Below are 13248 nucleotides of genomic sequence, written 5' to 3'. Positions count from 1 at the left end.
ATACAATTCTCTTTACAGTTCTTTTGCTGACACCACATGGTTCTGGAGTCCGTTCTTGTGTCTTCAAGTGTCAACAGGAGGAGCCCTGCTTTCAAATCCACGTTTGAAAAAGTTACAAATGTGATAAATTATCTCCCTCACCTGCTTGTGAAGCACATCACATTTACTGCCGTCACCTGGCCGTTTAAAAAAAAAAAAAAAAAAAAGAAAAATTGCGTTAAAGATTTACAGATTCACATTCACACCCATGCTACTATGAGAAAAATAGAAAATAAAAGTAACTGACAGTTGAATGAATAATTCGGTTGTTGCGAAGTACGGCATCAGTGCAGCATGTTGGAGAGAGATTCTCGCTGTCTTGCTGTAACTAGTTGCTAGCCGCTTGGAAAGAAAATGAATATTATTGGCTGCCAGTAGCTAGTGGAGGGGGGATGTGCAGAATGGCTGAAAATTGGGCCACCTTCCAACATGGCACTGACTTTAGTTGAGAGAAAACCAAGTTGAGATGCACGGCACTTACTTGTGTTATCAATGTCTCCCTTTTTGAATAGACGAGTTGCTTAACCTACTCCGGAAAGTTATAGTTGAAAAGGTTGTATTAACTACATAGTTTATTGGCTTTAATACATAATGAGGTTTTTAATATATAGTGTGGAACACACAAATATTTGTTTTTAAATGACATCAACTTAATCTAACTTCAAGGACTAGGCTTAACATTATCATTTAATTTTTCTGGAAGGCACATAGGTCTGTCAGATTAGTACTCTTGAAGTACAATGTAGCAATATTGCTAAAATATTTATTGAACTCATCAATTAATTATCTTAGGTCTGAAAGTAATTTTGTACCAGAGGAAAAATGTTTTTGGGAGTAACCTATGTGCCAGTTTATGATCTGACCACATACAAGACAGCTTTCATCTTATATGTTTCATTAGTACATATGTCTGTTCAAAATCTGACTATATTCTACAGTTTCTAAATTTTAATTTACTGTTGTGTTTGATGAAAAAGTGAAGTTTTTTTTCCTCTCCCCTGTCTCATGGAAATTATAATCGCTTGTCACCCAACATTTATTTTATTTAACAGTCTTAACCCTCCACTTTTTCCATAGGAAATGTTATATCTAAATAATCAGACAAATTGTAGATATTCTCAGCAGTTTCATAGCTGGTGGCTGGACAGGTGGGCAGCTGTCATGGGCGCAGTCCTCAGGGGTACGAACTTTTGATATGTTTTTCTCTCTTCCTTAAAAAGTAAGTCTGATTGGAGAGGGGGTGGGGAAGGGGGGGGGGGCAGCAAAAACTAAAATTTTACCAGTGGTGGTCATGCCCCTTTCTACAATGCTGAGTCTCAAACATTATTTACTTAATTTTTGCTCAATATTTCTTCCCATGTTTCAATTTAATTTTAATATCCTGATATCAAAAAACTCACTTTGTTCATTAATCTGTAATTCCCACTTATTGTCACTTAATTGAATGAAGTTTAGTTTTGTCACTATAGTTCAGATCTTTTATATTATTGTTATAGTTAAGGGTGCAGTTTTCTATAAAAATTTTATCACTGCCCAGCTGTTTTTACCTAAAATTTGCAGTACTTCAGTAACTTTATACAGAACATTATCAGTTGCTTATATACTAATGTAATGTTCAATCGCACATTAGTGTTAACTGGAATTTACATTGCTGAGATAGCAAATGTCATGATTAATTATTGAAGGAATTGTTAAATCCTTTTACTCTCTCTTTGAATATCTGGGCATTTCCAGTTTTATGCCTCAGGTCTACGAGCAACCTTTGCACTGAATATCACACCCCCAAACCCTTGGCAAAGGTGAATAATCTGTGCAGGAGTTACTTTTAATTATGTGATGTGTATTTCACAGTTCATTTTAAATTCACTTGCACTATTAACCACAAACTTAGGCACCAATGAATTTGCTACACAATGGCAAGTAACTAAGAATCCTCACACCTTACAGAATTGTGTAAGAAAGGATTAAATTGGTATGAAGTAATTACTATTTTAGTTTACATTCAGACTGAGAAAACTTACATAGATATTTCTATGTAACAGACATGTCCTACTAGCTTTAAGTTTTAAATCAATAATTTATTTCTTTAGACAAGTTTTCTATAAACAGAAAGAAGAGGATTAAAATAAAAATACAGTTTTTATTATTGCATAATGTAAAATGAAATATGTACTAAAATTAGGCTATAACACTTTAATACATTTTTTCCAGCTGAATATATACATGAACTAATGAAGTGCGTAACAAAATGAAAGTGGTATAGCACCAAAATGAGTACAAAAGAAAGTACAAACTTTTTTCCTTACATGCACAGGTTCTGAAAATATCAACATGCATGAAGTATCTCAAAGTCACAAAGGATAAACTTTTTGTACTGTTCCTTATAGAGACTGAACAGAACCATACTCTTCTACAGTCACAGGAGCAGAATGTTCTGAATTGATACTAATGAATGTACCTGCTTCTGAACAGGCATAATCTGCATCTCCATAGTGAGTTACAGAGAAATAGCTTTTCTCAGACTCTGAGCTCCTGCAGGAATAAGTAGGTTCCAATTCGGAGTTCCTGCAGGAGTAAGTAGGCTCCGTTTCTGAGCTGATTTGTTTGCTAAGGCTGGATCGTTGATTGCTGTTTCTTGGGATCGGCACTTCAGATAACTGATGTCTCTGCTCAGAAGAGAAATCTGATGTTACATAAGCGTTCTTGTTCATAATTTCTATCAGAGACAAATTTTCTACCTCACATGCAGCTGACTGCCCAGAGTTTTCTGAAGTAGTATCACTCCAATGGAATGATAATATAAGGGAATTGAATTTGCAAAGAACACTTTCTAAAGAGGAATCTTCTAAATCTCTCATTTCATTAATTTCTGTCTGCAGAGAATTTAATTTTGAAATTGAACTATCAGACATATTTTTGTCAATGCAAGGAAATAACCAGTGTGTCACATGTGAAAAAGTTCTTCCTCTGTCTCCAGAAATGCTATCAAATGAAGAAATGTTTGGTACACACCCATGTATGGCAGAATTGTCACTTCTTACCTTGACTGAATATGCTGTGTCAGCCTTTATCTTGTGATTACTTGTAAAAGGATGTTTTCTTTTAACCTCAAAGGTACTGCTCGTTTCAACTTTTCTTTCACCTTAAAAATGAAATAGTTTATGTTAATGGCCATTGTTCAATAATAAAACCCAGTGCCTATTTTTCAATACAATCTGTGAGAGGAATAAAGTTTTTAGAGTTTTATTTGCAATCTGTAAAGAAGTTTGACTTTGAAAAAACATTTAACAATAAGAAAATGTTTTATGGTATAAGTGGGATACAGTATTACAAAGCAAAAAGCAGAAAACCGAGTTTTTTGTTACTTTAATAACTGTGTACAAAAGACTTTAGTGATATCTTCAAGAAGCTTGACAAGATTTTTTTTTAACATCAGTTCAAATTTCACTCTGACGACATGATTTTTCTGCTCATGGTTGTGAACTTACTCTCATGATCATGGATATTGTTTCTGTTTATTGTGTATTTGGTGACAGAGCCAAGTTGTATTTCATCATTTTCTTCATGGACTTTGTAATCTTTGCCCCATGGTGTTACCAGGTAATCATCAACAGTTGCTGAAAGGTAGTAAACAGCAGATTAAATTATACAAATCAAACATATCAGTCTAATTATCAATACAGGAATTCTACATAATTACCAACTCCACTTACATTATTGCAATCATTTAATTTTGAAGTATGAACACCAGAAAAACATTGTATCAAAGCAGTATAATTTTGGACTCTACAGGGCTCTGAGGCCAGACAACATATAGACCCTCAAAAAAGTTACGGGTCAAAGATAGGAGATGAGTCACTGGTGAAAGTAAAGCTGTGAGGTTGGGCCCTGAGTTGTGCTTTGATAGCGGAACTGTCTGAGCACTCCTCCTCGTCCATGTGCGTAGCTGTTCTCTATAGCTTTGAAAACAAATTTATCCAAACTAGCCAAGTCCTCAGTCTTCTTTATGAGCCTTTTGACTACTGAGTCCAGCTACTGTGTCTAAAGTTATCTTATACATAAAAACACAAAAACCAAATATGTGGATATGAGGAATGGTATCATCAAAAGACTGCACTTTTAAGTCTATACGTAGCTGCAGTAGCTTGTGGAGCAGGGAAAAATGATAGTTTTATTACTCAGTAAGTTTATCCATCAAAGGTATAAATACCTTTTAATAGTAGTGCTTTCATACAAAATCAAGAGATTTATGTATCTAGGGGGACATTTGTAATCTATCAATTATTCTGAGGAACTGACATTGTGCAACAGTAATAAAATTGTTACAACAGATGGGCCAAGATTTTAATTTATAGGCCTACTCTTATGGTTATCTTGCCACTAATCTAGAAAGATGTTTTTAGTGAATACTACAACACTAAGTTAAAAAATAAGAGAGTTAGTATGAAAAGTTAAAATTAAATTAAGGGACAGTATGGTCACAAAATGTATGTCGTTTGATGCAGGTAGCGTGTAGTCTTCAGATTCAGTCACAAAATTCAGAGAATTAGCTTTTATCATTTACTGATATTAATATGTTCTCTGAGTTACCACTTCCCTCAAATATTATGCATTTACAATTGTATCTAACAGTGACTGGAACAATGAATAGTTAAATCAGCAATCTGAGTGATTCACAGAGCATAAACCAACTACTGTCAAACACGTGTAATGATATATGGATGTTATGCTATAAGCACAGTTCAAATTAATTCAAAGCAGACAAGTCAAAATCTATTTTTAAAATTCCGCCTGTTTCCTGGAACAAGAAATTGCAGTACAAGGTGTTCTTTCATTAATGCATGGCGCAACATTTTGTAGATCAGTAATTCTTACCAAAAAATCATGCATAATGAAGCAGCAGTGATAGGTTGATTTGGTCAGTCCCATTGGATTACAGAAAGATGGGGAAAGAAGTTGGCAACGCCCTTCCAAAGGAATTGTCCCGGCATTACGAAGTAATGGCAACTAACAGATCTAAGAAACATTTTTAAAAATTGACAAAACTCAAAAATTATCTATGTTTCTTACTTTTTTGAGGTGATGTCATGCCAGTCAAGCAGTTAAGGCCCTTGTATGAGCCTACTGCATCCAAGCGATACTCTTGAAACCTTGCTTTATTTTTTATATTGTAGCTGAAAATTTTAAAAGTAAATTTAATACATTGAGTTGTTATACAGTGCAAAATTATTTTAATTATCATTATTAAATTTGAATTACAGTTGCTGATAACCTTTCCCTTTCCCATCAACATATGCGAGATTGAAAGCAAAAAGTGACCTCACATAACCAAGTATATCCCCTAGACTTCACTGTTAGCTACAAAGGTAGTGTACATTGCAAAATGGACATTGAGAGAAATGAATTTGCACAACACATCTTTGGCAAAGAAAATGGACTCTTGTCTCCTGCTGCCATAATTCTGGCAGGGATGAAAAGACAATGGAAAGATTATTGTTTCAGAAATGACACGGTCTATTGCAAAGAGGAATAAAAAGACACTGTGCCCTGAAAGAAAACCAGAGCTTGAAGTCTACATCTACGTGATTACTCTGCTAGTCAGAGTCAGTGGCAATGAGGATCCTGAGAAAGAAACTGACCAGCCAGATATCCCACAACCAAAGAAAAAGAGGCAAAAATGCTGTTTGTGAATTGTCTTCGAGACCTTCAGGTAAGTATTTCAGAAGTAGAAAATCAAATCCTTATGCCACTATAAAATAAGTTATCTCGGTAATCTATTTTTGGTGGATTTGTGAACTTTAATTTTAGATGGTTTTGTGCCCATTAATGGCTTCAGTAAAAATTTGGTCTAAACACTGCCATAAAACTCAGTAAAAATACAAATATTTTACAAAAAATCTCAGTTTAGGGCCAGATTATTTGGTTTTTAATTTTTTTACTTTACAATGTGCTGTGGGTCTGAAGGGGGTTAACCACTAAATGCACTATGTTAACTTAAGAAAGTCTGCATTATTTGACAAAGGACGCAAGTATAATATATATAGGCAGAATTTGTTTCTTAATTATATAAAATTAAACAATGGTAAGAAAGTGAACTTTAAATCACATTTTCCACCAATAATTAATCTGTCACAACTCATTCAAATTTAGAGATAGAAATATTTTTTACAAGTTATTAAAAATTTAAATTTCAGCATAAAAATTGTACTAGCTCAAAATCCAAAATGTTCAACAACAGACCCCTTTCTGCTTTCCATCTCTCATATGTACAATATTACTTTCAGTTTACAGTATACTTACAAAGCAGTATGTAATGATTAATACTATTTTCATTTCCGTTCATCACTCATAAGAGATGCAAAACCTCAATAAAGGACAGAAATTTACTGGAAGAAAATTACTTAGACTGGCCAAAAAGAAGTGCACTTGAAGATGGAAAGTTAACATGTGATTAGCACTTAAAGTAAAATTAAATAAGCAAATAAAATGCTGAAGGAACAAGGGGGACATCATCACATAAATAAAGTTACTATGAAGAATAAGATAGTTGGAAGAGGTGAGATGGAAAAATTTATAGATTAACACTACGACACAGATCAAAAAAATCTGCATTCACCAGTGGCAGTAGGAGGAACACACACACACACACACACACACACACACACACACACACACACACACACACACACACACACACACACAGTGGCTGCTTCTCCTGTCAGAAGAGTTGAATGGGAAAGAAGAGGGGTGAAGGGAAAGGACTAGAGAGGTTTAGGGAACAGGGTACAATTGATAAAAGTCACTTAGAACCCTGGGTCGGGGAACAGGTTGAGAAGGAAAGAGTGATTATTGGGGACTGCACTGGATGAGATTTGGGAACCTGAGAGCTTAAAGGTGGAAGATAGGGTAATATGTAAGACATTACTACTAAATCAACATGCACATGCTAATAAGAGTGAAAAGCTAAGTGCATTGTATGTAACAGAGGTGGGAGAGGCAACAACATAAAACAGACAGGTAAGAAAATGAAAGCGGGAGATAGAAGGAAGTAATGTAAATTAAGGTCAAGTGGGTGGCAAGAACCAAGAACATGTTGTAGTGCTAGTTCCCAGCTGTGGAGTTCTGAGAAACTCACGTCTGGGAAAGAATCCAGATGGCACATATGGTGAAACAGGCACCAAAGTTATGACTATCATATTGTGCAGCGTGCTCTGCAACAGGATATTGTGTGTTGCATGTATACACCCTGTGCCTATGCCCATTAGCCTGACTGGCAACTCACTGGTAGTCATACCGATGTCTCCAACAAGGATACTGTTGAGATTGGGAGAGCAACAAAAAGCTGTTCTAGGTGTGGTGGAAAAAATCTCAGACAGAATGGATCTCATTTCAGTGCATGATTTTAGAAAGTTATGGCCTTGTCGAACTAACTGATTAATACATTCAAGACCAGGATAATACTGGCTGACAAGTGGTTTCTTCCGCAGTTTCTTTTTTTTTTTGGGTTGGGGGGGGGGGGGGGGGGAGGAAATCAGCAATACCAGGATTCAATGTGATGGTCCAGGAAATCTGCTTTTGAACTAGGCTATTGGGATAATTACATCCAGTGAAGGCTGAAGTAAGAGTGCTGGTGTATTGCTGTAAAGAGTCTGCATCAGAACAAATATGCTTGCTCGAATGCCAAGGCTGTATGGGAAGAAATGTTTGACATGGAAAGGATGGCAACTTTCAAAATGTAAGTACTGTAGTTTTTTAGTGGGTTTAATGTGAATGGAAGCGTGTAGTTGGCCTTCAGTGAGGATAAGATCAACATCAAGGAAACTGGCATGGGATTCGGAAAGGGATTATGTGAAATTTAATTGGGATAAGGTATTTAGAGATTTCAGGAATTTTAACAGGTCAGCCTCACCATGAGCACATATGGTAAAGATGTCATCAATGCATATGAACTAAACCAGGGACTGAAGGCATATGGATCACAGGAAAGCACCCTCCAAGTGACCCAAGAAACGATTGGCACAAGAAGGACCCACCTTGGTTCCCATGGCTGTTACCCTGATCTGTTTGTATGTCTGTCCATCGAAGGTGAAGTAATTGTTGGTTATACAGTTGATTAGGGCGAGCAAGACAAATGTAATAGGTTTGGAATCAAGTGGGTGTTGACTGAGGAAATGTTCAGCAGCAAGCAGACTATTTACCTCTGGGATGTTGGTATAGAGGGAGATGGTATCAGTGGTGACATGCAAGGTGTGTGGTGAGAGTGGTATGGGCATAGATTTCAGATGATCTCGGAAATGGTTAGTATCTTTGATGTAGGAGGAGAGTCTTTGTACTATGTGTTGCAGATGTTGATCAACTAAGGCAGATATAGATTCGGTGGGTGCTTTGAAGCCAGCAACTATAGGATGACCAGGACATTTGGGTTTGTGGATCTTAGGAAGAAGGTAAAAGGCGGGGGTGCATGGTTTGGGTGGGAGGAGAAGTTCTATGTATTTAGGCATTAGTCCTTGTGAGGTGGTTGAGGTTTTAAGGATGGACTGTAGGCCAGTTTGAGTCACAGGCTTGGGATCTTTATGGCAGACACCATATGTAGAGGTACCAGTCACCTGACACAGACCTTTACTAACATACTCCTTTTGGTCATGTGCTACAGTGGTAGATCTTATCTGCAAAGGATAGGTTAGGGTCATCTAGGAACCTGAAGAAGGGTTGTGAACTGATGTTGGAGATGAGGAATACTTGGAAGGCTTTCTCCCAATTAAATTTCAAATATTCCTGTTCTGAATCTCATGTCACTTTCCTTGATGTTGATCTCATCCACACTGGAGGCCAGCAAAACACTTATGCCCAAATTAGATATACTAACAAACAATAGTAGTTACATTTTGGCAGTTGTCAGCCGTTCCATGTCAAACATTTCCTCCCATACAGGCTTGGCATTCAAGGCATACACATTTGTTCTGATGCAGACACCTTACAACCACACACTACACTCTCACCTCATCCTTCACTGGATATAATTATCCTAACAGCTTAGTTTAAAAGCAGATTTCCCAGACCCTCAGACCATCACATCCAATCCTGGTAATGCTGATCCATTAAAAAAAAAAATCAAGCTCTGAAATGAGGTCCTTTGTGTCAGATTTTTACCACCATACCTAGGATAGTGTATCATCATCCACCCAATCTCTACAATATTCTTGTCAAACCCTATGTTCCTTCCACACTTATCTTCCTACACTATGGTCCCTCCCCTGTGACCATCCCCACTGCAGGACTTGCCCTGTGTGCCACCTACCACCACCTATTCCAGCCCTGTAACTGGCAAATTATGTACCATCAAAAGTAGACACACCTTTGAAACGTCATGTCTTATACCAGCTGTTATGTAAACACTGTTTGGCCTTTAACATCGCTATAACTACCACCCAGTTATCAGTCAGGAAGAATGGTCATAGACAGAGGGTGTATACTAGCAACACACAATATCCTGTCGCAGAGCATGCTGTACATCATGACAGTCATTACCTCGTTGCCTGTTTCACCACATGCGCCATGTGGATTCCTCCCCAAGACACCAGTTTCTCAGAACTCCGTAGGTGGGAAGTAGCACTGCAACATGTCCTTGGTTCTCACCACCCATCTGGCCTTAGTTTACCTCAGCTTTTCTTCACAGTAACTACTCCTTTCTTCAGTTTATTTTAGTTTCCTACATCTTTCATTTTCTGACCTGTATTTTTCGCCATCCTCTCCAAATCTGTTACACAAAATACAAGCAGTGTATTTGATTCATTTATTAGCATTGTAGCCCACATAATATAACTGATCCAGGTTTAATCTCCCAAGTAATCAAAAATCAACAACAACGAGGAGGAGGAGATCACATGGACAATTAGGTCTTATGCTTGACCGTATGCAGAACACATCCTTTGATTTTTAAGTAATGTGCTTGTGAAGTGCAACCAACAAGCTCTATTTCAAATCAGAAAAATGAGTCCCTATTTAATAGTTTGGAGGGTCAAGTTTTCTTGCTTGACAAACATTCAAATCAACTGCTTCTGTTTCCTGATATGGAATTAAGATTTCTGGAAAAGCAGCTTTTATTGGAAATTCTGGTATTGGTCCTGATACTTCTGCTAATCTCCTCTCACTATCACACTTTTAAACGCCCAATGGTGCGAACCTTACCCATAAATTTACCTCGTTCTCTCTCTCAGTTAAGGATGATATACCCCTTTGCTTTTTGTCAATTTTTCACTGTGTGTGTGTGTGTGTGTGTGTGTGTGTGTGTGTGTGTGTGTGTGTGTGTGTGTGTGTGCGCGCGCGCGCGCCTCGATTCAGGTACTATTTAGATGTGTGGCTCAAGATACACTGGAAATTCTACTTCTTTACCTGCATCAGGATCAGTGAGCAATCCACAAGTTGCCATTTTATTTCAGACTAAGTGATGAATCTGTATCATCATCTACGATAATGTTTGACAATAAATGTCACCCTCAGCCTCATAATGAACAAACAGTTCAGCACAGTTATTCCTTCTCTGCTCTTTATGCTCTTCAATTAGGCTTCAAGGAACCCAGCAGCCACAAACCTTTCAGTAAGCCTACTGGTGGAGGTGTCAAGTTGACCACCGAGTTGCTTCATTGTTATTTGTCAGTCAACCAATATAAGAGAGTGTGCAATTTGCAGGCATAAACGCTGTGTATGGTCAGCCTGCACATGGGAGATCAGACAGAATTCCTTCATGTCTTGTTTAAAACAGACACTTTGCCTAAGTGATGCTTTTTCCAATACCCGGTATCTGTAGATTTCTGTAAATGCCTGTGAATATTAGTGATGGTGTGGTTTCTCACCAAAATAGATGTAGTAACTGCACTTTGTTAGGAGCACACCAGTTCCAGACAGCATTTTGCAGGCAAGTCCTAACGCTGCCATCTAGTGGGACTTAGTATATATACACATGTGAGATGACATGGGAATGTTTAAGGATGTCAAATTCTTTGGACCATAACAGGCTAAGAAAAATGATGTTCCATTACATAATGGACACCCCTCATACTTCTGGAATTCAAAGGTCAGTGTTTTGACCACACCTTACTGAGCAGTATGACAATCCTCAACCACACTTACCTCTGATTAGAAGATTTCTGACATTGTTCACCACAAAAAACTCCCAATATTATAACATTCCTGTTAGCTGATTGTGTAGCATGTAAGTCTCTTAATCATGAAGTCTGGTTCGATTCTCATTATGAACAACTTTTTTTTTGTTTTATTTGCATTCTATATTTATTATCAAATCAATATGTTAAATACTGAATCTTAATTTCTTAATGAAAAATTACAATATATTTTAATTACTCACTGGATGAAATAAAATAATTGATACTATTTATGTACATCACTATTACTGTTCAGTTAAAAAAAAGTGTTTTCTATTTGATGATTTAAATTTTTATACAAAATTTGAATTTATTGTGAATACTCATTTTCACATGATTAGTAATTAAAGTAAAGTTATTTTTTAAATAAAGGTATGATTTGTGTTAATAAATATTTCTATTTTCTGATAAAAGTAAAATAAATTGTGACTAGTAAAAACTGAAGAACGAACTTCATGATTACAAGCCTTTTCTGCTACGCGCGCAGTTGCCAGTGACTATTGGAATGCTGAAAATGTTCTGCACTAACGGCACCAGAAAGGGGGGGGGGGGGGGGGGGAGTTGCAGGAGAATAGGGGATAGCTGTCAGACACTGAGATGCCCTGGCAAATTGCATTGCCAGATTGCTAACAGTGGCTGCGTCAGACTTCACTATGCTGTCGAAGATGCATGGGCTATCAGTCACTTATTGTTGACCACAAAAACCATAATTTGGCTCACAGCTGTATGAAATATAGGTGTTCATATGAAACTTGCCCATCACTTCTTTTACTTTTTTATGAAGTAGTAAGCTCTATATCTAAGACATTTAAACATAGAGTCTTGATGAGTGCTGGAGGGAACAAGCTGCAAGCAACTGCGGACTGTAGCGCACACTGGAACAAATGATGGTGTTGCCTAGGCTAAAAAGTCATACTTTGATCACTCCAGGAATTGGTGGAGAAGGTTGAGAAGAGCACCCTTACAGATGGAGCTTCAGAGCAACTCACAGTTTGCAGCATTGTCCCCAGAAGTGATCACGGCCACCTGGTTATGAGTAGAATGGCAGGACTGTACCACACACTTCGAATGTTTTGTGACAAGCTAGGTTGCGACTTCTGTACTTGCGCCATAGGGTTGAAAACTGTAGGACCACCCTAAATGGGCCAGTTGTGCACTACCTATCGGAGGCTAGTAACCATGGACCTGACTATGCATAGGTTGAACACAAGGGTTCTTTGTTTTAGGTTAGATGACACTCCATCCAGCCCAGATAATGATAGCTGTAGGAGATCCAGACACAGCAATAGCCTAAGATTTAAAGGAATGCTGCCATCGCACCCCATCCCCTCCCCTCCCCTCCCCCCCCTCCCCCCCCTCTCCCCCCCCCCCCCCCCCCCCCCCCCCCCCACACAAAATCCTAGTAGTTAATTCACAAAGCACTTGTAACAAAGTGCCAGGGTTTGGAGTGCTCCAAAAACTAGTGGAGCTCACATAATACTAGGTGCAGAAATCTGGCTGAAACCTGCAGTTAACAGCAGTGAGATTTTTTTGGGGAAATTTAGGCATATATCAAAGGACAAACTAAAGGTAAATGGATATGGTCTATTTGTCACATTAGACAAGAAAATAAATCCAGCAGCATTGAATCAGAAGCTGCACATAAGATTGATTGGGCAAGACTCAGTATCACAGGTGCAGATAGAGTTTGTATTGCATGCTTACATCAACCACCAGACAACTTTTATGTACCTGCGAACTTCAGTTTTCTTGTACATACATTTACCAATCATACTGTAATCATCAGTAGAGTCTTTAATCATCCATCATTTAATTGGGAAAATTACAGTTTTGGTGGTCTGGGTGTGATATGACATCATGTGAAACGTTACTACGTGTCTTTGGAAACTACCTAGAACAGGTAGTTAGAAATGCCACTCATGATGGAAATGTATTGGATCTAATGGCAACAAATATACCTGAGAATGTCCATATTGAAACTGGTATCAGTGACCATGATGTGACTATGGCAATAATGACTAGCAATGTACAAAGGACACCTGAAACA

The 13248-nt window shown here is 37.7% G+C and overlaps 1 protein-coding gene across 1 annotated transcript in view; it reads right to left on the bottom strand.

Moving 5' to 3' along the window:
- Window positions 1-2255: 2255 nt before the first annotated feature.
- LOC124709304 overlaps window positions 2256-13248 on the bottom strand; it is a 195664-nt gene continuing 184671 nt past the window's right edge. Inside the window, exons 8-11 of the mRNA XM_047240829.1 lie at window positions 5110-5213; window positions 3528-3656; window positions 3081-3181; window positions 2256-2705 (exon numbers count right to left, since the gene is read on the bottom strand). Of these exons, the coding sequence (XP_047096785.1) occupies window positions 2421-2705; window positions 3081-3181; window positions 3528-3656; window positions 5110-5213 (619 nt within the window). The 3' untranslated portion in view covers window positions 2256-2420. The remainder of the gene's footprint in view (window positions 2706-3080; window positions 3182-3527; window positions 3657-5109; window positions 5214-13248) is intronic.

Source organism: Schistocerca piceifrons, chromosome 1 (genome assembly GCF_021461385.2).
Source record: "Schistocerca piceifrons isolate TAMUIC-IGC-003096 chromosome 1, iqSchPice1.1, whole genome shotgun sequence".
NCBI classification, from domain to species: Eukaryota; Metazoa; Arthropoda; class Insecta; order Orthoptera; family Acrididae; genus Schistocerca; species Schistocerca piceifrons.
This window is presented reverse-complemented; position numbering and strand designations above follow the sequence as displayed.